This window comes from Drosophila mojavensis, unplaced genomic scaffold (genome assembly GCF_018153725.1).
Source record: "Drosophila mojavensis isolate 15081-1352.22 unplaced genomic scaffold, ASM1815372v1 contig_74, whole genome shotgun sequence".
NCBI lineage: Eukaryota > Metazoa > Arthropoda > Insecta > Diptera > Drosophilidae > Drosophila > Drosophila mojavensis.
The window spans coordinates 61,163-86,112 of record NW_025318899.1 but is presented as its reverse complement, the minus strand read 5'-3'; the positions used below and the strand labels follow the sequence as shown (position 1 = coordinate 86,112).

Sequence of the window (24,950 nt, the reverse complement as noted above, 5' to 3'; positions counted from 1 at the left end):
CCGTATGTATGAACGCGTCGATCTCAGAAGATATAAGAGCTAGAGACTTGAAATTTTTTTTCCTAGGTCCGTGTGTATCACGCGCATATCAAGTTTTTCTTTTTATATCGATAACTACTCCCGATATTTTATTATCGATTAAAAACCTTATCGAAAGCTAGTTATTTAATTATATCTCCTACACCTTTAGAGCTAGAGCTTACAAATTTCAAATGTAGACTTATATATATTTTATATAATTTCGATTTTTGTTGTAATTTACCCCCACCCCTATATCAACCCCCTCACCCTCACCTTTGTAAAAGGCGTATTTCAAGTACTAGAGACGTGTGCTTTGGATTGTACATACATTTTCACCATATGGTTACGCTCATAAAGTTTCGTTAAGATTGTACGTCTAGAAATTAAATTATTCAACAAATAAATTCTTATAATGTTCCCCACACTGCAGCGCAGCCCAAGCGTAGTCGCTGCTTACTGCGGAGTTAGCAGAGCGCGTTCTAATACGTGCGTGTGTATGTATGTATGCCGAAAAGAAGTGCAGAGGGATTAGTATATCAAATTAGAGGGTTCAGGGTATCTCCTAGTTGAGCAGTCTCGACTAGAGTCTTCTTACTTGTTTTAATATAATGTGTTGTGTTTTAATAGGTTTCAAAAGTAACCCTCCATGATCAAATGAAACTGACTTAGAGTCTCTAAATACCCGCCACCTTGACAAAGTTCTTAAACATATAAACCAATTTTATTAAAGCCACACATTTTTATACCCTGAACCCATTGAAAATGGGAAATCAGGGTATAATGGTTTTGTTAAAAGTATGTAACAGGCAGAAGGAGGCTTGGCAGACCCCACAAAGTATATATATTCTTGATCAGGGCGACGAGCTGAGTCGATTTAGCCCTGCCCGTCTGTCTGTCCGTCCGTCACGCGCATATCAAGTTTTTTCTTATATATCGATAATTACTCCCGATATTTTATTATCGATTAAAAACCTTATCGAAAGCTAGTTATTTAATTATATCTCCTACACTTTTGAAGCTAGAGCTTCCAAATTTTTAATGTAGACTTATATGTATTTTATATAATTTCGATTTTTGTTGTATTTTACCCCCCACCCCTATATCCAACCCCTCACCCTCACCTTTTTAAAAGGCGTATTTCAAGTACTAGAGATACGTGCTTTAGAATGTACATACATTTTTACCATATAATTACGCTCTAAAAGTTTCATTTAGATTGTACGTCTAGAAATTAAATTATTCAACAAATAAATTCTTAAAATGTTGCCCACACTACAGCGCAGCCCAAGCGCAGTCGCTGCTTACTGCGCAGTTAATACGTGCGTGTGTATGTATGTGTGTCGAAAAGAAGTGCAGACTGATTAGAATATCAGATTAGAGGGTTCAGGGTATCTCCTAGTCGAGCAGTCGCGACTAGAGTCATCTTACTTGTTATATTTTCAAGTTAGTATAGGTTCCTTAATCGAAAGAAAAGCGCACTCATAATAATTCAAATACTTATTGGACATCATGTATTAAAATAAAAGTCACACATTTCAAAGCTGAATAGACAAATCTATTATTTATGGACAAAAGGATCAGATAAGACTTATTCAAGAACGCATTCAATTGTCAGCCTAAATAATAAATAAAATTTAACATTTTAATTGAACTGAAGGAATATTTATGAGCCTTCTGACGAACAGATAAGACACAGCAAAATCGCATTTCCATCCAGATAACGTTAGTATAAAAAGCCGTTGAAAAACTTCAAAAATCACAAGTTGAATATTCATCATGAAGGTGTTGATAACTATTCTGGCTTTGGCTGTTGTCTCTGCCTCGGCATTCGAGGAGGTCGTCCATCCTAAGGACCTTGCAAAGGTCAACAAGATCGAAGGTCGCATTACCAATGGCTACCCAGCCTATGAAGGTAAAGCTCCTTACACTGTTGGCTTGGGCTTCAGCGGCGGCTGGTGGTGCGGTGGCTCCATCATAGGCCACACCTGGGTGCTGACCGCCGAGCACTGCACGGGTAGCGATGTCACAGTATACTTCGGTGCCACCTGGCGCACTAACGCCCAGTTCACCCACTGGGTCAGCCGCAACGACATCATCAACCACCACAACGCTGATATTGCATTGATCCGCATTCCCCATGTGGACTTCTGGCAGATGGTTAACAAGGTTGAGCTACCCAGCTACAATGATCGCTACAATGACTACAACGAATGGTGGGCTGTTGCTTGCGGTTGGGGCGGCACTTACGATGGTAGCCCATTGCCCGATTGGCTTCAGTGCGTTGATCTGCAGATCATTCACAACTCCGAGTGCCAGCAAACATATGGTTCTGGAACTGTTACCGACAACATTCTCTGTGTGCGAACTCCTGATGGTAAGTCCACCTGCGGTGGTGACTCTGGCGGCCCATTGGTCACACATGACGGCAACAAACTGGTCGGCGTGACCAACTGGGTCTCTGCTGCCGGTTGTCAATCTGGACATCCATCTGGCTTCCAGCGTGTTACCTATCACTTGGACTGGATCCGTGACCATACTGGAATTGCTTATTATTAAGCTATGGCTGCCTTACGACTTAAATAAAGCATTAAAAAACTATTCTTATTTGCAATTTTTATTAACTGGTCCAAAGATGCTGTTGTGGAAAATGCTACCGATTCATAGGAAATTTCTAGTAATGGGTGCATGGGTAGGAGATATCTTTAAATTTTCTTAAATATAAAATACAAAATTTTAAGAACCTAGCTCCATAAATGCACGACACAATTATAAAATATAATAATAAAAGAATTCCGATAGTGATGACCTAAAATGTATTCAACCAGTCTCGATTTTCGAGTCCAGCTCTAGTTATCTAGCTCCTTTACGTTCTAGGATCAGCGCAAACAATTCATACAGTCAGCGCACCGTCCTGCTCTTTTAACACTTTTGTGGACAGGTGAGCCTCCTTCTGACTTGCCCGTCGCCTAAAATTTAACTAAAGCCTGATTTCCCACTTTCGGTAAGTTAAACTAGCTCCTTTCATAGTAACTTTTTATACTCATTCACGAAAGTGAATTATTATACTCATTCACGAAAGTGCAATAGTATATTGGTTTTGTGCAATCTCCGTCTTGCTGTCCGTCCGTCAGTCCGTATGAACGCAGTTTATTTCGGCCCTATTGAAGCTAGAGACTTGAAATTTGGGACACATACTCGTGTATATCTCTGATTTATAAAGTGTTTAAATTTTCCCGATCCGTCCACTAAGGGCGTGGGAAATCGGAAAATGCATTTTCCGATATGCCAGGAATCATATTAGTTGAAGAGCTAGAAAGCTAAAAATTGCAATGTAGATCCGCGTCAACCACCCAAGATCACTAGCTATGACGCCCATTGGGGGCGTGGCAAACCGCAAAAGATTATATCTCCTAAAGTATAATGGCTACCCTGTAATTTTCACAAATTTTGATCGTAAGCATTCAAATGTTGCAGTTAGAGTACCGTTAGCTCTTTCTATGAACTGACCAAAAATGAGGTGTCTACGCCCAGCAGGGGCGTGGCAAATCGGAGAAAACTTAATTTCCTACAGTATTGCAGCTAAACTTAGCTACTAAATTGCTGATGTGACGTGAATGAGTATTCCGCACTCGGTAACACCCGACTGCAACGTTCTTACTTGTTAATCATATGATCTACCCAAAAATATATAGGAAAATATTTAAAATATCAATCTTCGATTCGTCAATAAGCAGTCACTGAACTTGTATTAAGAACTAGCATAGTTAGAGCACAACTTATAAATTGAAATTTTGATATCCCGATCCCATGAATTATGGAAAATATTATGGATTTTGAAAAAATGTTCCAAAGTCACTTATAATTAACATCTGATTCCTCAATTTTTGGTGCTTATTAAAGAGATAACTCTGAAATATAGTTCAATGAAGTTTATTTTTTATTCAAAAAGCCAACTAATAGTAAGCAATTCCAGTGTGGTCACGGATCCAATCCAAGTGATATGTGACACGCTGGAAGCCAGCAGGAGCCCCAGATGTGCAGGAAACTGTGCCAAAGTTTGTGACACCGACCAGTTTGTTACCGTCATGTGTAACCAATGGGCCGCCAGAGTCACCACCGCAGGTGGACTTACCATCAGGAGTTCGCACACAGAGAATGTTGTCGGTAACAGTTCCAGAACCATATGTTTGCTGGCACTCGGAGTTGTGAATGATCTGCAGATCGACGCACTGAAGCCAATCGGGCAATGGGCTACCATCGTAAGTGCCGCCCCAACCGCAAGCAACAGCCCACCATTCGTTGTAGTCATTGTAGCGATCATTGTAGCTGGGTAGCTCAACCTTGTTAACCATCTGCCAGAAGTCCACATGGGGAATGCGGATCAATGCAATATCAGCGTTGTGGTGGTTGATGATGTCGTTGCGGCTGACCCAGTGGGTGAACTGGGCGTTAGTGCGCCAGGTGGCACCGAAGTATACTGTGACATCGCTACCCGTGCAGTGCTCGGCAGTCAGCACCCAGGTGTGGCCTATGATGGAGCCACCGCACCACCAACCGCCGCTGAAACCAAGACCAACAGTGTAGGGTGCCTTGCCCTCGTAGGCTGGATAGCCGTTTGTAATGCGGCCGGAGATATCCTTTACGTTAATAGCCTTCTCTGCAGCACCGGGCAACGCAGCGCCAGAAGCGGAGGCAGTAGCCAAAGCGAGAATAGTAAGAAGTACTTTCATATTGATACGAACTGAGCAACATTTGGTTCTGCAGCTGATTTTATACACAATTTGAGCACACGCATTTTGTTAAATTAAATGCATTATAAATTATGAACAATAAATGATAATACCAGATAAGCGGTCACAATTTATGCAAAATCTTTGAAACTTTATAAACAGTTGATAAAGGTATGAAAACTCATAGCGTCATAATATTAAATTTATTATAATTTAAAATATTTCATCCATCCATATAAAAAGAATGAATATGAGCATTAGCTTATACTAACTGCATGCTAAATGCAAAACTCCACCGATTAATCGCCCTCATGGCGGTTGAGTGCGCTGCCAATTTGTGTATATCAATAAATAAAAAATTAAAAAATAATGTAAATGATTTCCTCAATAAAAATTATAAGAGAGGATTTTATATAACTCAAGGAATATTTATAGACTCTTGAGCGGCCAGATAAGACCTTGCATGATCGAGATTCTATAAAGAAAAAGAATGTATAAAAGGCCCTTGAACGACTTTAAAAACCACAAGTTGAATATTCACCATGAAGGTGTTGATAACTATTCTGGCTTTGGCTGTTGTCTCTGCCTCGGCATTCGAGGAGGTCGTCCATCCTAAGGACCTTGCAAAGGTCAACAAGATCGAAGGTCGCATTACCAATGGCTACCCAGCCTATGAAGGTAAAGCTCCTTACACTGTTGGCTTGGGCTTCAGCGGCGGCTGGTGGTGCGGTGGCTCCATCATAGGCCACACCTGGGTGCTGACCGCCGAGCACTGCACGGGTAGCGATGTCACAGTATACTTCGGTGCCACCTGGCGCACTAACGCCCAGTTCACCCACTGGGTCAGCCGCAACGACATCATCAACCACCACAACGCTGATATTGCATTGATCCGCATTCCCCATGTGGACTTCTGGCAGATGGTTAACAAGGTTGAGCTACCCAGCTACAATGATCGCTACAATGACTACAACGAATGGTGGGCTGTTGCTTGCGGTTGGGGCGGCACTTACGATGGTAGCCCATTGCCCGATTGGCTTCAGTGCGTCGATCTGCAGATCATTCACAACTCCGAGTGCCAGCAAACATATGGTTCTGGAACTGTTACCGACAACATTCTCTGTGTGCGAACTCCTGATGGTAAGTCCACCTGCGGTGGTGACTCTGGCGGCCCATTGGTCACACATGACGGCAACAAACTGGTCGGCGTGACCAACTGGGTCTCTGCTGCCGGTTGTCAATCTGGACATCCATCTGGCTTCCAGCGTGTTACCTATCACTTGGACTGGATCCGTGACCATACTGGAATTGCTTATTACTAATCTATTGCTGACATAAATAAATTAAAGAAATCATTTTGAAATCTATTCTTTTTGCTAGTTTGTATTAACTAGATGCCATAAGGCATTTTTTAACTATATTTCCTTTAAGTATTTCTTCTAAGCATTTCCTCCAAGTCTATAAAGCAAAGCTGAATGATCATTGAATATTAACACATACTTTACTTCGATATACACTGCATGACTGATCCCCACCAGAGCGACTGAAGAAATGCTGCACTGGCTGCCTTTTATAATAAGCGTCTTTCTCAGAATCACTAAGTCGCGCTCAAACGTTGGGCCCGGCGGCAGGTATGGGTCGTTGCAGTCGAGCGTTAAGTAACCAATGGAAACACTCTCTGCTGATGCATGCATTCTAGCTTCGCTTTATTTACATATAAATACCAAATTAATACTGCTGCATATATATAGACAAATTAAATGATATTCTGTAGTTATTGACGTTTGTTAGGCCACAGACAGTGACACAGACTGTGAGGTTGGCAGGAAGTCAGAGTGAGCGACAGATTTACAGACAGATATATAGACAGACAAACACATATACAAGAATAATGTATATGCTTAAAAAGCTTAAGTAGCTTAATATTTATAATGATTATATGGCGTAGACTGCAGTTTCGTGTATTCCGGCTATTCCATCCCATACTCATTTTCATTGGATTTATTATTGATAGACTATATCTTTTTCAAATAGGCTATATCTAGCATGAAATATGCTGACCTGGCAACACTGGTCTCGAGTAGAGCGCGCTTGTTATTTATTAACAGAACACATTTCATAGAAACTCTTAATAGTAGGCAACGCCAGAGTTGTCGCGGATCCACTCCAATTGGTTGGTGACACGAGTGAAGCCAGATGGCAGACCAGAAGTGCAGCCGTCAGCAGAAACCCAAGAAGTGACACCCACCAATTTGCCACCATCATGGAGCACCAATGGGCCGCCAGAGTCCCCGCTGCAGGTAGATTTACCGCCGGGCGTGGCAACGCACAGAATACCATCGGGCTGGGGGCCATAGGTCTGGGAGCACTGGCTATTGCTGATGATCTGTAAATCCACGCACTGTAGCCAATCGGGCATTGGGCTACCATCGTAGGTGCCGCCCCAGCCGCAGGCAACAGCCCACCAGCCATCGTACATATTGTAGCGATCGTTGAAGCTGGGCAGCTCCACCTTGTTGACCATTGACCAGAAATCGACATGAGGAGTATGGATCAGAGCGATATCATTACCATTGTTGTGTGGCCAGTTGTGGTTCTGTCTGAACTCTCCGCTGCCCACAGTGTGGGTGAACTGGGCGTTGGTACGCCACGTTGCACCGTAGTATATGGTCACAGAGCTGGCGCCGTTGGTGCAGTGAGCAGCTGTCAGCACCCAGTCGTGAGCAATGATGGAGCCACCACACCACCAGCCATTGAAGCTTAAGCCAACGGTGTAGGGGGCCTTGCCCTCGTATGCGGGGTAGCCATTGGTAATGCGACCCTCGATCTTGGCAGACCTGGGTAGATCCTTGGGATGGACCTGCTCCATTGTTGCGGCGGCAACGGCAGCGGCTGCCAAAGCGAGTACTATGAAAACCTTCATGTTAACTGAACAACTCATACCATTTACAATCAACCAGGTCGCTTTTATACTATTTTCTGCGTGAATTATATCTTGGTACACACTTAAGACTTTGATAAAGCAATTAAGAAGTTGATTTTTATGTGATATTGGAATATACTGATAAATAACTAATTAATATATTTACTTAAAATACATATATATATATATATATATATATATATATATATATATATATATATATATATATATATATATTAATATGCTTTCACGTCCGCTAGAATTTGTTAATTTGGTAATCAATATTTAAAGGATGCTCATAAAACGTTTATACTACCTAGGAATTCGCTTTTCAACTAATAGATCGTGATAATATTTAAGGCTGTGCATATAAAGCGAGCATCCAAAGAGTTCCATCAAATAATTTCTAATTATAACATATAAAACAAGTGAGAAAGCTCTAGTCGAGACTTTCCGACTACGAGAACCCTTCCCCTGAACCCTTCGAGCAACTGATATTTCAATAATTATTCGCATATGCACACATACACGCACTCACCCAGACATACGTACACACGCATAAACACGCATTGGCTTACCATGGGAAGTTAATTGTTTAATAACTTTTCTTGTAGGTGGACTATTTTCATGAAACTTTCAGATTTACAGATTCAGAATATAACATAGATATGCATGCATTTGCCAAAGCACAAGTCCCTAGTATTTGAAATATAACAAGCAAGGGCGCCTTCGAAGAGCTGATATTCATATCATTCTGCACACATACACATACGCACACGCAGTGCAGTACATTACGCGCTCTGCCGCAGCGATTGAGCTTGTGCAGCAATGTTCCCAGGACTATGAGTAATTTTTTTTGTAGATGGATTTTCGAAATCAAACTCAGAATGTGATAGAGGCATTCATTTGGATACATTTACCATATGGGTATATTTGTACATACATATAAAATATACAATAACAATATACCAAATCTATAATGTATAACATTACATACAATGCACTCGTTATTCATTATTCTATGTATAAGGCAGATATATTTTAAAATGTAATTAACAAAACAATCTGTGTTAGAAGGATCAATGAAATACAACAGGAAATATTGATTGTAATCATTCATAATTTTTTAGTATTGTACGGCACTTTTCCAAATCACTCAAAAACACTTTAATTTATTTACACCGATAACACGATTGTAAAAATTGAGTTAGTTGTGGGTACATTTCATCGATAAGATACGACTAGACTAGCATCTATTAAACCTGCATATGTATACTGTTTTTGACAAGCAATAAACTTAAGCATCCGGTGGTTGAAAATAATGGATTTTTGATATACATATGTATATAGATTAACCTAAGTTTTACCTGTGATTGTAGAATCATAAGATCATTTGTGGTTCTTTACTTAAACTCAATTCAGTCTCGATTTGAAGTACAATATCTGTCTAATCCTAGCCTAAGCTAGGAGAACACATAAATAGAATGTATAGGCCATGATAAAAATAATAAAAATTTATGATTTATAATGGAATAATTGCTAATGGCTGAGTTAATATCAAGAATTAATCCGCAGAGGGATAGAAATTTGTGCGGGTTTAGGTAAGTATCATTCTGATAGACATTAAACAATTACGTGTTTATTGTCTATTAAAAATTCAAGTAGAAGCAAAAGCTCACGGCTCAGGAGATTTACTTAGTATATTTATACTTGAGTTATAGATTTTTACATTCTACTGTCTGCATCTATCCCAACCTTCTTCATTTGAGTTTATTATCTTATCTAAACTGACGGAAATTCTACTTAAATCTGGCTGTCAATTGATAATGAGGGATTTCCAATAAACAATATGCTCCCGAATTCTCCAATTTCTAGTCTAGCAATGGACAGGCAGACTGTCAGGCGAAGAATTTCATAGACATTGCCAAAAACCAACTCATAAACCAGCTTAATGCAGTTTCCTACTATCTATCTGATATATCATTTGGTCACGAATCGAAAACGTGATTTTTAAGAGTTAGCAGAAGTGGGCGTACTCGCATTTCAATCAATCACAATTTTAGAGTATTATATGGCACCTATTCAAATTCTTTGCAAAGACTTTAATTTATTTGCACAGATAAGGAAATTGTAAAAACCGCGTACTGACAGATACTCAGTACATTTAATCGAAACTATATTATTAAATGTATAAAAAACCAAACTGCTCCGAAACTAGAATAGCTGTAGACAAGTCAATCGAGCAGATCGCCACGTTACCACAACTTGACTCCGAAAGCATTGAAGTGCGGTTACTGATTTCAATTAAACTTTCAGTCAAGGATCTACAAATATTATAACTACTATTTAAGTGGCAGATTATATTAAATATTCCATATTTGCATATATTGCTTAGGTTTGCAAATGAGTTTAATATAAACTAATTTCAAGCTCTAAAAAATTAACGACTTTGCTTAAATTAAAATGAAACCATGACTTCCTGCAAAATCAACTCAGGTCATTATCCGCCGCAATACTACATATATGATATGTGCCACGTCTACTTCTGATCGATATATATGTATATCAAGTGTCCACTGCATATCGAGGTGTTCAATTTATCAGACCAAATAATGACTAGACAATAATTAAATTTATGAACCAAGATTTGATACAAAGGTTCGATTAAAATCAATTCGTGCTATTGAAATACAAATAATTTCAATACCGTCCTTAACTTATCAGCCTCGGACAAGGATTAGGTACGAATAAAATTTATGAGCCATGATTAGCAAAATAAGACTTTAGAGAGACTTTGATAAGAGAAAGTCAAATGTGTATATAAGCATTGGAAATGTTTGCTTAGGGCACAATAGACATTCGAGAATGAAGTTATTCGTATTTCTGATCTTTGCTGTAGCAACAGCCACCGCTGTCCCCACCGGAGCAAAGAAACCTTTGCGGGTGATGGATATGCCCAAGCAGGGCAGCATCGAAGGTCGTATTACAAATGGCTATCCAGCATATGAGGGCAAGGTACCCTATATTGTGGGCCTGAGCTTCAACGGCGGCTGGTGGTGCGGTGGTTCAATTATTGGCCACACCTGGGTCCTGACTGCCGGCCACTGCATTAAAGATGGCTCCGGCGTAACCATCTACTATGGTGCCAGCTTCCGTCATGAGGCTCAGTTCACCCACTGGGTCAGCGGCAACGACCAGATCCGTCATCCCCACTACAATGATCAGCTGAACAACGATATTGCCCTTATCCGTACACCTCATGTCGACTTCTGGCACTTGGTCAATAAAGTTGAGCTTCCCAGCTACAACGATCGCTACAATAACTATAATGGCTGGTGGGCTGTGGCCTCTGGCTGGGGACACACCTCCAATGACAGCGGCATGCACAACTATCTGAACTGCGTGGATGTCCAGATCATCAGCAACGACGAGTGCCGCAACGTCTATGGCGGTGGCTACGTGATCGACAACACCATCTGCATCAACACATCTGGCGGCAAGTCCACCTGCAGCGGCGACTCTGGCGGCCCATTGGTTACACACGACGGCAACCGAATTGTGGGCATTACATCCTTTGGTCATTGGGACGGCTGCACTGCCGGCCAACCCGCTGGCTTCACTCGCGTCACTGGCTACCTGGACTGGATTCGTGACAATACTGGTATCTCCTACTAAATGGAATACTTTTAAATAATAAATATTGAAAGCTTATGGCAAAAAAAAAAAAAAAAAACATTAGCATCGATATTTGGGAAGTGGATTGATATAGATTTAAGTATAGCCCCTTAAGATTTTCTGTTATAGAGTGTTCCCAGCTTGCACTTAATGTCTATGAGCATCAGTGGATTTACTATCATGCCCATCTTAATATAAGCAAGTACCACTTAAAAGTTCAATTCTCTTGATTTTACTATCTAATCTCAACTGGCGGAAATTGTATTTATATCGGACTGACAAGACTTGTTCGCGATAGACCCTAATCAAAACACAGATTATTATTCTCATGGCTAAATTCATTCATACAAATTTCGGGAGCAACTGATAACGAGCAACTCATGATAAAGAATCTTTATGCGCGTGGATATATCTCTACTACGCAGAGTCAGCGAAGCACCGCATTCCTATCCATGAGAAGAGAGCTCCATGGCAACTAAAACCTTCTGAATCGTAGACGCAACTTCTAGAAGTCATCAAAAATTGATGTATTTGCTTTGCAGTCAATCCCAATGCTCAATTTATTTGCAAATACTTTTAATATTATGTTTTGAAGCTCTATCAAATCGGCTAGAATCCCACAGGTCTAACAGCAAAACTAATTAAGTTAAATTTCGTGAACAACAGAAGAAACGCATCGACATATCGATCTATAGATTCAATGTTTCGATTTTTCAAGTGACTTCATATCCCTCCCAATTTCCCTAGTGAGTAATTAAATGGTCACGTAGTTTTCATGCCTCTTTTATTTGTTATTTTTCAATTTAATAGTAAGCTACGCCAGAGTTGTCGCGGATCCACTCCAACTGGTTGGTGACCCGAGTGAAGCCAGATGGCAGACCAGCAGTGCAGCCATTACCAGAAACCCAAGAGGTGACACCCACCAATTTGCCACCATCATGGAGCACCAATGGGCCGCCAGAGTCCCCGCTGCAGGTAGACTTACCGCCGGGCGTGGAAACACACAAAATACCATCGGGTTGATGACCATAGGTCTGGGAGCACTGGCTATTGCTGATGATCTGCAGGTCCACGCATTGCAGCCAATCGGGTTGGGAGCCGCCATCAGAGGTTATGCCCCAGCCACAGGCAACAGCCCACCAGCCATCGTACATGTTGTAGCGATCGTTGAAGCTGGGCAACTCCACCTTGTTGACCATTGACCAGAAATCGACATGAGGAGTGTGGATCAGAGCGATATCATTACCATTGTTGTGTGGCCAGTTGTGGTTCTGTCTGAACTCTCCGCTGCCCACAGTGTGGGTGAACTGGGCGTTGGTACGCCACGTTGCACCGTAGTATATGGTCACAGAGCTGGCGCCGTTGGTGCAGTGAGCAGCTGTCAGCACCCAGTCGTGAGCAATGATGGAGCCACCACACCACCAGCCATTGAAGCTTAAGCCAACGGTGTAGGGGGCCTTGCCCTCATATGCGGGGTAGCCATTGGTAATGCGACCCTCGATCTTGGCAGACCTGGGTAGATCCTTGGGATGGACCTGCTCCACTGCTTCCGCGGAAAGGGCAGCGACTGCTAAAGCGAGTACTATGAAAGCCTTCATGCTTAACACACAATTGCTGTCTTTCGACGCAATGAAGCGTATTTTATATGGGTTTTGTATCATATCAATTGTACTTCAACAGATATCAAACACTCATTCAAATTGTATATATATTCATTTATTTCAACGATCATCAACGATTGTGTGCTTATCAAAGTTTCGCATAATATACCATTACCTTTATTTGCCCCGACATCTCACTATTACCTATATACAAATAATAAATAGGGGCCACAGGTTCCATTTCCAGTTTAAACGAAGTCAAATAAAATACAACTCGACTATCTTGTTTTATATATCTATATTCTATAGTTTTGCATATCAGCCATCAGAATTTTAAACCCGTATTTTTAACATTTAATAATATTCAGTACGTTTTCATAAACGCACTTTAATGTTAAATACAGGTCAGACTAAACTACTACTAAACAATTTAATTTTCATGACGTATTTCAATTTTTAAATTACCCGCTACCGTGAGACGACATCTATTGGAGATGACGGTAAGCATTCAAACGCGACTAAGCAAGTTTTAATCGATATACATCGATAAGAAATCGAGCAAATAAAGAGGTTATGTTAATAACAGAGAAAAACAGCTGGAAACTCTAAAGCTGAAACAGTCACAACATTCGAAATTGCTGCTATTATTTTAATTAATTATTTTATCAACAACAAAAAAACAAATAAATAACCTGAAATACATACATAGTTATAAGATCCCAAACAAAATTCAATTTCGCATATTGCACTTAACATCATATTGAATGTCAAAAAATTTTTCCCAGCTATGTTAAATAACATAGTTGCTTCATTTTCAGCTTCGTCTTAAAAATCAAAAAAGGGAAATAGTAAATATCAACACTAAGCGATTTAAGCGCAGGAAAAAATCTTGATATTCAACAGCATGTTAAAGATTGAATAATGGAAAATATTGTGCACAAATTTGCAACGATTAGTTTTCAGCCACAAGAGGTTGTCTTAACAGAGAATCGGTAAGTTCACCGAAGCGAAAGAAGCAAAAAGAAACATTAAAAGTAAATGGAGACAACGTAATATTTTAGCACTGCACCAATTTCCAAGTTTTCTTGGAATCTTAAATCAGGGGCTCCCACAAATATAGCCGATGAAATGCTGGACTCGGAAAGCCCTGATACGGACCACTCGGATGAGGTGGACTCGCAGCTAAGCCGCGGCGAGGATAACGACGAAAGTGATAGCTATAGCAGCAGCTACCGCAATGGTCGTCGTGGCGGAGTTGCCCGACGGCGAATGCCCGCTCGCATCTCTAAAGACAATTTTAATCGGGTGTGCAGCACCATTATGCGTACAGAAGTGAAGAAGAAACGTAATGAGCTACAAACAAATGAACAGATGCTGCGCAGCATTGAGAAGATCTACACGAGCAAGCGCATGAAGAAATTTACGCCTACTAGTCTGGAGACTATATTCGAGGAGCCCAGCGATGAAAATGCTGCCGATGCCGAAGACGATAGCGAGGAATGCGCCATTACCAGCCAAGTGCGGGTTGTTAAATTCGGTTCTCGCAAGTTGCGACGGGCCATCTCCTTTAACGATGGCCTCACAAAGAACAAGAATCTTATCAAAAAACGCCGCTTGAAGGTGAAGAAAACGTTTGGCAAACGTTTTGCTCTTAAAAAGATCTCAATGACCGAATTCCACGATCGACTTAACAAAAGTTTGGACAGCGCAATGTCTGATACTGGCGACGATGTACCAACTAGCAGCAGTATGGATATAAAGTCCACAGTCTGTACATTCATGGACGATATGCAACTAGCGAGACATACGCCGACATTTGAATAGATAGGGGGAGTCGTCGGACGGTCTGTAAGGAGAAGCTTTGATGAACAGAATGGAAAAGGCTAAAATTTAAATACATTAACAGATTCAAGATGATGACAAGTTAAGTAAATTGTACGCATCACCGAAGTATATGGCTGCTTGCCGTCAACAGTCAAGACTAACTCAATAAAATAGCGGGATCTTTGTTCCCCGAATGTCCACTTCCAACCGATGTACTTATTGCCTGGTCAATTGTACTGATTATCAATTTAGCTAAGTCTTATGTAAGATTTTTTTAATTTAATGTTTATATAGGAAGTGCAGTTGAGCATTAAAACATAATTTAATTTAATTTAAGCATTGTTTGCATTGAGCGCCTGAAACTATTTATGTTCTATGTTTATGAATAGTCTTAAATATATGTAAGCCTGAATACAATTCGAAATTCGATTTAGCAATGAATAGAATTGAAGCAATTTATAATGTATTGATCTATTACTTGTCTTAAGCTCAACTAGGAACTGCATGCGCAATGATGAAATGAATTTTCACTGCCGTAAAAGCACCAAATGAATAAAACAACAAATAATTTAATTTAAACGATCATAAAGTGTAATGAGAAATGAGTTGTAATCACTGACATTATCCAAATGATAAATAGTTCGATCGTGGTGCTAAATTAAATAACGGCAAATGCATTAGCAACTGCAATAAAATTCATGCGCTTATTATTCAGCACACACATACATATTTACTTGCATATCCACATACATACATATATAACATGCAAGAGCGGTAATCATAATTTTGATTATGTATTAAATATCGACGCATGAAACTCAAAACGAAGTAAAGAAACAAATCAAGAAAAACAAAGTAAACTTTTAATACAACACACCGAACAGTCAATACTCTGCGTTTATCATCCAAGCGTATTTAAGAAAAGGGACATATTTTGTAGCATTAGTATTTGCGATATATTAACAACAACATTATATTGATAAAAAATCAATAACAATAGAATTCATATTTGTCTATAATCGAGATAGTAACTAAAATTCCTCTCATACGCTTAGTATTCCTCGAAACTAACTAAAGAGCACAACGAGCAAGCGCTAGCCGCAAAAAAAAAAGGTCTACCAAAACGAGAGGCGAAAAGATTTGCATAATCGACGCCGCTGCTTTTATTTTGTGTTGCTGTCATTACTGTTGTTGTAGTTGCTCCAATGCAGTCGCTGCTGATTGTTGTATTTTGTTGTTGTTAGCCTCATTACATTTGAACATATCACCGATCGCGAGACGATTTGATTTATTTGCTTCGCTAAGCAGGCAAACTGAGCCGCATTTCCTAAATCGACAAAAATAATAATGCCAGCCCGCAAACCAAGAAATACTTTCAACACCAAATTGAAGTTATTTCAACGAATTAATTTAATTATAAATATATGCAACACGTTAGCAGCAGTTGCTACAGAAGGGATGGGGTGCCGGGGTATTTTTGATTTCCTGCTATCGCAAATTCTTCAGTTTCATTCACATGCAAACAATGCTGTTAATTTGCCTATAACTGCGCTGTGCCCTGGCAATAACCTTGGCTTAAGTAAAAAGAGAAAAAGTAAAACAGCCTACTTGGTGGCACAGTGGGCAACCCACACTGTAAAATGTACGAGTTGTGAGTTCACGAATATTGCATGGGATTGCAATACATTCCACTGCCCACAGCCCACTGTAATCTGTGCTTTTATGGTATAAGGGGCATGTCAAAGCGCTGAGCAGGGTAAACAATGCAAAAAACAAATGTATCGTGTAATGTTTTTTGTCTCACTTACCTTTTGCCATCAACAATAACAACATGCGGTATATTTCTGAATGAAAGCATTTTGCCGCATGCTGCGCATTTCACAGCCTACACACACACGAACTTACACACGGGCGTGATGTAATACCTCCAAAGCGAGTAGAGAGGATAAGTAACTAGAGTTACAGCTACATATGTATGTACGTATATGTATATTCACTTTTGAAACTGTAAATGGTAATAACAACAACACAGCGAGCAACGGGCAGATATGACCGTCGACGATGCTTGTCCATATTTGGCTGGCGCACGCACAACCCGAAAAACGCGCACTATGGTAGGAGCCGGCGCCAAAGGGCGAATGACAAATGTCAAAAGAAATACGACGCAAATATAATAAAAGCGCAAGCGTAACACACAGGTCGCAAGAGAGTAAGAGAAAGGAGAGTGATACCAAAAGAGTGCAAGTTGCGGACAGAATAGTGCAAAGAGAGTGTTAATGCAAAAATGGTATATTGAATCGAATGCAATAGGCGGCGACGCGTCGCTGTCGACGTCCAATTAATGCAGCAAAGTAGACGAAATAATTAAAGCAAAGAAAAGAGTTTATAAAAATGCTTGCAACATGCGCGCGCCACCACAGTTGTAAGCGAGACGTTGACTGACAACGAGAGTCCAAGACCAAGGAGAGTATTAAGGCAGCAACATTTACGCGCCTCTCGTAACGGCTTTTCGAAAACTAAACGGGAAACCATTTCAAACGCATTAAAAAAGAGGAGGAAGACTTTTTGTTTGTATGCGTGCACTCACGCGTGTGTGTGTGTACAGCTTAATTAAATTTCAATTAAATATTAAATGCGTGCGCCAGCAGTAAGCAGCAAGAAAAAGCAAAGCAAATGGTTTTACACTCGGCAAGTGTTTCAATTATTGCGACATTGACAGCACAACGCCTGTTGCTGTTGCTGGTCACCTGGATGACCTGGCGCTGCTGCATCCATGTGGCTTTTGCACTAGACTGGCAACAGGTTAAGCCCATGTATTTAGTGTCCATGTATCCGGGCCCGATTGGCATGCCCATGTCACAAACGCCATCAACCACCTCCTTGTCCGCCGAGCTAGATGCGGAAATGAGCGCTAGCAATGACGATAGCCGCATCAGCGACACCTCAACAGGTTCTGCGGAGATTTCAGCGGAGCCAGAGCCCCTGGTGTTAAATTTGGAAACAACACCATTGATGGACAGCATGTTGCCAGAAGGTGCGATGGCGATGGATCGTATCTTTGGCGGCGATGTGGGCAATCCACATTGTTTTCCCTATCAAGTGGGCATGCTGCTGCAGCGTCCAAAGGGTCTCTATTGGTGCGGCGGTTCGCTAATCTCGGAGCAGCATGTGCTAACAGCTGCACACTGTGTGGACATGTAGGCCAAGGTAAATTAACAGCCATGTTTATGTTTAGCTAAGCTGCTCCTTCTGCTCCCTTTTACAGGGCCAAACGCGCGCTGGTTTTCCTGGGAGCAAATGAGATTAAGAATGCTAAAGAGTCGGGACAGGTGCGTCTCATGGTGCCGAGCAGCAATTTTCATATCTATCCCACGTGGAATCCCAAACGCTTAAAAGATGATATTGCAATAGTGCGTCTACCACATGCAGTTAGCTTTAACGGTAAACTAATCCGTATCCCATCTATGCATCTGAAACTAAACTTTTCGTCTTATCAGAGCGCATCCATCCCATACAGTTGCCAAAGCGGCACTACGAGTATCGCAGCTTTAAAAACAAGCTTGGTATTGCCTCCGGCTGGGGACGTTATGCTACAGGTGTGCATGCCATAAGCAATGTGCTGCGCTATGTCCAACTGCAGATAGTCGATGATCGCACCTGTAAGCGTAACTTTCCATTGTCCTTTCGCGGCACAAACATATGCACCAGTGGACGCAATGCCAAGTCTACTTGCAATGGTGACTCTGGTGGCCCACTTGTGCTACAGCGCCGTCATTCAAAGAAACGTGTTCTGGTTGGCATCACCTCGTTTGGCAGTATATATGGCTGCGATCGTGGCTATCCGGCTGCCTTCACTAAAGTGGCCTCTTACCTGGACTGGATTAGCGATGAGACAGGCGTGCATTCGCACCAGGATACCACCGAAGCAATTTTCTTTGATCAGTATGTCAAGAAATATGCCAAGCAGCAATCCAAACGTAATCATCAGATGGTGGACGATGTACCCGACGAACTGGACATCCATCACCCATTTTCCGATGAGGATACGTCGGAGAATCTCAACATACGGCCACATTCCAAACAGAAATCAGAATTCGACTTTTATTTCTTGTAGCTGCCAAGTATTCAGCAAAATAAACCTTTATTTTAAGCAAACATCTTTAATAACCATGATTAGCCACGCCAGTGTTATTCTCGAACCAATCTAAATAAGATGCGATTCGCGTAAACACACCTGGCCAGCCAACAACAATGCCGAACGAAGTAGCACCTATCAAGGTGTTGCTGCCATCCGCCAGGACTAAAGAACCACTGGAATCACCGTTACAGGTGGAAGTGCCGCCAGTGGTCTTGATACACATTACGTTACTAGTCAAAATACCTCCGTACCAGGGCGAGCAGCCCAAGCACTTCATGATTGTCAGTGACACCAGTTGCACATTTTTAAGAAGATATCACTTAGTGGTACTACTATTAACTGTTCCATTGACACCACCTACTATCACTGATCTTGCCCCAGCCGGAAGCGATCGCCTGCTCGCCGTCGTAAGCATTGTACGACTCCTGTTTGATGGGCAGCTGAGCGGGTTGAATATATTCATTGAGCTCGATAGGTACGGATAGCTTAATGACCGATATATCGTTGGATAGGGTGGATACATCTCATCCCTCATGCACAGTTACGTATTTTGTTGGCACAAAGATAATCTGCTGACCTTGTTCTCGTTTGTTAGTACAATTCCAGGCGCCCAGATAGATAGGTACAGCATTAGACTAACCTGATACGGAAACTGATTTCAGCCAGCTGTTTCACCCCTGGGAATGCGTCCGGCATGGCGATGAATTGGTAATTTGGGATCAATGTCCACCGATATGAGAGACTGCTAGTCCACGGCCGTGGTACCGTTTACGACGGATAGGACCAGCGATGCGTAAACGTATTTCATATTTGTCAACTGAGCTCACAAGCCATTGGGTATAATCTTTTACAGCTACATAATGGCCAAACAGTTAGCTAATCGGCTTCATACAGTATCGCTTATCAGTCTTAGAAGAACTGATTTACGATGATTGCTGAAATTGCTACTGATCCATAAATTATTAATAGTGGCTATAAAAAGTGCTACGTAATTGATAACTTTTGCTAACTTGCTTAGAAATATCGTTATATACTAGTTTTTCCATTTGGTTTCTAAATGCATTGCATATCATTTTTCTTATTCTTATAAAATTATAAAATTTATCCACCTAATAGCCAGAAAAACCAAAATAAACGATTATTTTTATATTCATGCGACAATGTAAGCTTTTATTCTAAGCACGCTTTAACAATTAGATGCCCTTGTTAACGACACCGGAGTTTTGTTCGATCCAGTCCAAGTAGGAGGTGATGCGTGTGAACACACCTGGCCAGCCAACCTCGCAGCCAAGAGCAATGCCAAAGGAAGTGGCGCCAATTAAGGTGTTGCTGCCATCATTTAATACCAAAGGGCCGCCGGAGTCGCCGTTGCAAGTGGAAGTGCCGCCAGTGGTCTTAATGCAAATGTTCGTTGAGCTCACGGCACCAATGTACCAAGGTGAGCAGCCTGAGTTGTTCATGATGGGGACAGTAATATACTGCAATATGTCAGTGGCACCACTTGCCTCTAAAAAAATATAGCATATAGCAAGCTAACTACTTCGAAAAGAAATCTAATTTAGAGCTTACGATCGGAAGTCTTGCCCCAGCCAGAGGCAATAGCCTGTTCGCCAGCATATGTGCTGTACTGGCCACTCTTGACAGGCAGCTTGGCTGGTTGAATATATTCGTTGAATACAATTTCCACAGGCAGCTTGATAAGAGAGATATCATTAGTGATGGTGGACGGGTCCCACTTCTCATGCACAATCACGGATTTGGTCTGCACAAAAATAATCTGTTGACCTTCCTCCTTCTTATTGGTGCGATCCCATGCGCCCAGATAGACATCCACGCCGGTGGTTAGAGAGTCTGTGCAGTGAGCAGCCGTAAGAATATAGCGTTCGCTGATCACAGTGCCTCCACACCAGGCAGCTCCTCCATCGACGTAGAGCATGAGTCCCGCCTGATAAGGGAATTGATTACGTGCAGCAATCTGGCCACTGGTGATGCGCCCAGCTGGTGAATCGTGACGACGAATCATAGGCACTTTGACATCAACGTCCAACGACTTGAGGGACTTCCAGTCCACGGCGTTGGTGCCGACAACGGCAACAAGAAGCAGAATCGATGCACAAGCGAATTTCATGATGAAAACAACTGAAGAAACTTGGCCAAGTCGACGATCTTTTATAGCAAATAAAGCTTGGCAACTGCATCATATATCTTGAGCTATCGCATATTCCTAATCATTTGATTTACAATGGAATACTGATTGTAGCTATTTCTAGTTCCGATGCCTTGATAATTGGCGTGTGCTACTTAATAAACCTATAAATGGGAAATTCCTTGAAAGGAACATTGTTATTATTATACACTGAGCCCATTGAAAATGGGAAATCAGGGTATAATGGTTTTGTGAAAAGTATGTAACAGGCAGAAGGAATCATCGCAGACCCCACAAAGTATATAGACGACGAGTTGAGTCGATATAGCCCTGTCCGTCTGTCCGTCCGTCCGTATGAGCAAAAAGATCTCAGAAGATATAAGAGCTAGAGAGCTGAAATTTGGCATGCATACTCGTGTATACCATAGGCAGTACAAGTTTATCCTATTTTTTCGATAACTCAATCGATAACTTTTTTATCGAGAATAATCGAAAAATCGACATTGTTTTTTCAGCCTAATTTGAACACTTTTAGACCTGGAGACTTCAAATTTACGTTGTACGTTAATGAATACAAAGATTTTCTAATTTACAGATTTTGGATACCACGCCCCCTTCGCCCCCAATTTGTAAAAAACGCATTTCAAGTACTAGAGACTTGTGCTTTGGAATGTACACACATTTAAGATTGTATATCTACAAAAGAAGTTATTCAACAAATAAATTCTCATAATATTGCCCGCATTGCAGCGCAGCCCAAGCGCAGCCGCTGCTAGCTGCGCAGTCAGCAGAACGCGTGCTTATAAGTGCATGTGTATGTATGTGTGCATAAAAGAAGTCCAGAATGATTAGAATATCAGCTTGGAGGGTTCAGGGTATCCCCTAGTCGAGCAGTCTCGACTGGAGCCTTCTTACTTGTTTTTTTTTTTTTTTGCCAAATTGCCTAAGTAAATAAAATAAAAATAAAGAAATGACGCAAAACTAATTAGAACCGTATCCATATTACGCTCCTTCGCCCCCAATTTGTAAAAAAACGCATTTCAAGTACTAGAGACTTGTGCTTTGGAATGTACACACATTTAAGATTGTATATCTACAAAAGAAGTTATTCAACAAATAAATTCTCATAATATTGCCAGCATTGCAGCGCAGCCCAGCGCAGCCGCTGCTAGCTGCGCAGTCAGCAGAACGCGTGCTTATAAGTGCATGTGTATGTATGTGTGCATAAAAGAAGTCCAGAATGATTAGAATATCAGCTTGGAGGGTTCAGGGTATCCCCTAGTCGAACAGTCTCGACTGGAGCCTTCTTACTTGTTTTTTTTTTGCCAAATTGCCTAAGTAAATAAAATAAAAATAAAGAAATGACGCAAAACTAATTAGAACCGTATCCATATTAATATTCAATCAGAAATTTGTGAATCCGTTAATATGTCTAAATCGAGTGTAGCAAATTAGAATAAACAAGTAAGAAAGCTCTAGTCGAGACTGCTCGACTACGAGATCTACTGAACTCATCTAAGAATTGATATTCGCGTCTTTCTGCTTACACAAGAAACACACACATACATAGGTATGCACGCATACATAAATACGCGTGGACTGCAGAGTGGGCGAACTATGGGAACTTAATTGGTTAATAACTTTTCTTGTCTTTTCTTGTTGTTGATGTCGACTATCTCCATGAAACTTGTAGACATTGATATGCGTGCAGGTGCCAAAGTACAAATATGTGGGTGAGGGGTTGGATATAGGGGTGGGGGTTAAATTACAACAAAAATCGAAATTATATAAAATACATATAAGGTTCCATTTAAGTTTGGAGACTGTAGCTCTAAAGGTGTAGGAGATACAATTAATTAACTACTTTTCGGTAAGGGTTTGTATCGACAACAAAATATCGGGAGTAGTTATCGATATTGGGAGAAAAACGATATACGCGTGATATACACCGACCTAGGAAACAAAATTTCAAGTCTTTAGCTCAGACAGACAGGGCTAAATAGACTCAGCTCTCGTCGCCCTGATCAAGAATATATATACTTTGTGGGGTCTGTCACGCCTCCTTCTGCCTGTTACACACTTTTAACAAAACCATTATACCCTGATTTCCCATCTTCAATGGGTTCAGGGTATAAAAATTGAAACAAAAGTAATTTATTTATCTCCATTCACAAACCAAATATATAATATCTAATTAGTACACTTCAAATACTCTACTAATTAACACCTGCCTAGGGAGATTTATGGAGACATAGACACATAGCCGATAGAGGCATTCATATATTTTATTATGTACTTACTTCCTTACACCTCAAACAAATTTGCATTTAATAAAGCGGTTTTAGCTTTTTGTCGTGTATCGTATATTATAAGTATTATAAACACTCATAAAAATAATAATAGTATCAATTTTCTATGCAAAGCAAAGAATTAAAACGGAAACTGATTTTGATTTTGATTTATATAATATTCATTTGTTTAACTGAAGGTCAAATTAATCTGAATACCCTGAATACACACCTTCATAAGTTTAATGTGACTTTTGAATGCTCTGTAAAAAAGATAAAGGGATGTATAAAAAAAATTTAAAAACATGATCCTGTCCGTTTGCTGTCCGTCCGTCCGTCCGTCCGTCCGTCCGTCCGTCCGTATATATGAACGCGTCGATCTTAGAAGATATATAAACTAGAGACTTAAAATTATTTTCGAGTTTTTCTCCAAGAAACGATAAAAACCCAATATTTTATTATTTATTATATCTTGTGTAAGCAGAAACAGGCGAATAGTTAGTGAAATATCAATTTTTAGAAGAGTTCAGGGGATTTCGTAGTCGAGCAGTCCCGACTATAGCTTTCTTACTTGTTGAATATTGAAAATTTATCAATATAAAATGGCATTTAAAGCAAAATCAAAGTAGCCACCATTGCAAATATCTCGAAACTCAAATCTGAAAGCTCATTTTGTATCTCGTTTCACCATTTAGATCTCAAGTTTAAGCTCGAATCTATACAAGTGCGTATGGCTATGAACCCATTTGAGAACGTGAAATGTTATTGTCCTTGAGTTGTGACGCAAACGGTGCCAATTAAAACATTTAATGCATGAGTACAGCAGGTAAATTAAAACATAAAAAAAAAATAAAACGAAAATTATTGTAAAAATAAAATTATAACAATACTGAAACTAGATTTAACTAGTGTTTATGCTGTGCTTTTAACTACTTTCGCACTTGTAACGCAAAACAAATGGGTGTTGCTATACAGCGACAAGCATGAATTTTAGATACCCTAGGTGCATCAAATATTCGGTCAAATAGGTATGGGAAAACAGGCTTGGATTGAGTCGCATAATTAGTGCAGAAAATACAGTTATCACTAATTATGCAAAATTTATGCAAGATTCGAGCAACACAATTCTGAGGCTTTGGGGCAGACACACAATTAATTTACTTATACATATATATATTTAATAAAAACAAATGTGAATATCAAGTAGGTGGTTTTTGACGGTATTTTGAGTGGACGCTGCATGTGAGTCAGCCAGACTATGGCAGCTGCGGTGATTGGGGGTTAATCCCCAAATCTTAAATATGAATGGATATTGTGACGCTTTAGAGTTTGTTGGTCTTCACTTATGTTAATTGGGAAGACTTGGTGGCATTGTTTATGGATGATTCAGGCCCAGGTGGAGGAGCGTTTCGTTATAAATATGTCGATATCTATATATAGTATATATGTATTATCAAAGTAATGGCAACCAGCTGATCAAGATCATATAATGCTTAGGCTTTATGAGACCGGTTTCGCAGCTGGACGGCGAGAACAGCTGTTCAGCTTTCGCTACCGGGGCATTGCCAATTCTCGTGGCTGTTATTCTTAACGACAGGTGAAGC

At 40.6% G+C, this 24,950-nt stretch overlaps 9 protein-coding genes and 1 pseudogene across 10 annotated transcripts; 5 read left to right on the top strand and 5 right to left on the bottom strand.

Annotated features, from left to right (window-relative positions):
• Positions 1-1,782: 1,782 nt before the first annotated feature.
• On the top strand, positions 1,783-2,619 carry LOC116804682 (serine protease 1). Its single transcript, XM_032733294.2, has one exon. It carries the CDS (start codon positions 1,798-1,800, stop codon positions 2,575-2,577), a length of 780 nt encoding a protein of 259 aa, XP_032589185.2. The 5' UTR covers positions 1,783-1,797; the 3' UTR covers positions 2,578-2,619.
• Positions 2,620-3,935: 1,316 nt separating this feature from the next.
• Positions 3,936-4,766, bottom strand: LOC6586359 (serine protease 1). Its single transcript, XM_002011939.2, has one exon. It carries the CDS (start codon positions 4,749-4,751, stop codon positions 3,975-3,977), a length of 777 nt encoding a protein of 258 aa, XP_002011975.1. The 5' UTR covers positions 4,752-4,766; the 3' UTR covers positions 3,936-3,974.
• Positions 4,767-5,275: 509 nt separating this feature from the next.
• On the top strand, positions 5,276-6,118 carry LOC6586358 (serine protease 1-like). The gene has a single exon (XM_032733336.2). It carries the CDS (start codon positions 5,294-5,296, stop codon positions 6,071-6,073), a length of 780 nt encoding a protein of 259 aa, XP_032589227.1. The 5' UTR covers positions 5,276-5,293; the 3' UTR covers positions 6,074-6,118.
• A 714-nt stretch (positions 6,119-6,832) lies between these two features.
• Positions 6,833-7,689, bottom strand: LOC6586357 (serine protease 1). The gene has a single exon (XM_002011937.3). It carries the CDS (start codon positions 7,672-7,674, stop codon positions 6,880-6,882), a length of 795 nt encoding a protein of 264 aa, XP_002011973.3. The 5' UTR covers positions 7,675-7,689; the 3' UTR covers positions 6,833-6,879.
• A 2,850-nt stretch (positions 7,690-10,539) lies between these two features.
• LOC6586356 (serine protease 1) lies at positions 10,540-11,570 on the top strand. Its single transcript, XM_002011936.4, has one exon. The coding sequence runs from the start codon at positions 10,540-10,542 to the stop codon at positions 11,347-11,349; it is 810 nt and encodes a 269-aa protein (XP_002011972.1). The 3' UTR covers positions 11,350-11,570.
• A 546-nt stretch (positions 11,571-12,116) lies between these two features.
• On the bottom strand, positions 12,117-12,975 carry LOC6586355 (serine protease 1). Its single transcript, XM_002011935.4, has one exon. It carries the CDS (start codon positions 12,945-12,947, stop codon positions 12,153-12,155), a length of 795 nt encoding a protein of 264 aa, XP_002011971.1. The 5' UTR covers positions 12,948-12,975; the 3' UTR covers positions 12,117-12,152.
• A 562-nt stretch (positions 12,976-13,537) lies between these two features.
• LOC6586354 (protein tantalus) lies at positions 13,538-15,353 on the top strand. 2 transcript variants are annotated; one of them, XM_032733335.2, is made up of 3 exons: positions 13,538-13,942; positions 14,012-14,794; positions 14,857-15,353. In XM_032733335.2, the coding sequence occupies exons 1-2, from the start codon at positions 13,872-13,874 to the stop codon at positions 14,772-14,774; spliced, it is 834 nt and encodes a 277-aa protein (XP_032589226.1). In that variant the 5' UTR covers positions 13,538-13,871; the 3' UTR covers positions 14,775-14,794; positions 14,857-15,353. The 2 variants fall into 2 exon arrangements, with proteins under 2 accessions (XP_032589226.1, XP_002011970.2); XM_002011934.4 differs by having other exon boundaries at positions 13,539-13,942; positions 14,012-15,353.
• Positions 15,354-16,584: 1,231 nt separating this feature from the next.
• Positions 16,585-18,929, top strand: LOC6586353 (brachyurin). The gene is made up of 3 exons (XM_002011933.4): positions 16,585-17,971; positions 18,040-18,215; positions 18,272-18,929. The coding sequence occupies exons 1-3, from the start codon at positions 17,448-17,450 to the stop codon at positions 18,886-18,888; spliced, it is 1,317 nt and encodes a 438-aa protein (XP_002011969.2). The 5' UTR covers positions 16,585-17,447; the 3' UTR covers positions 18,889-18,929.
• A 5-nt stretch (positions 18,930-18,934) lies between these two features.
• On the bottom strand, positions 18,935-19,892 carry LOC6586352 (annotated as a pseudogene).
• Positions 19,893-20,050: 158 nt separating this feature from the next.
• Positions 20,051-21,061, bottom strand: LOC6586351 (brachyurin). Its single transcript, XM_002011931.4, has 2 exons — positions 20,482-21,061; positions 20,051-20,419 (listed from the first exon to the last, which is right to left on the bottom strand). Exons 1-2 carry the CDS (start codon positions 21,038-21,040, stop codon positions 20,106-20,108), a joined length of 873 nt encoding a protein of 290 aa, XP_002011967.1. The 5' UTR covers positions 21,041-21,061; the 3' UTR covers positions 20,051-20,105.
• Positions 21,062-24,950: the final 3,889 nt, after the last annotated feature.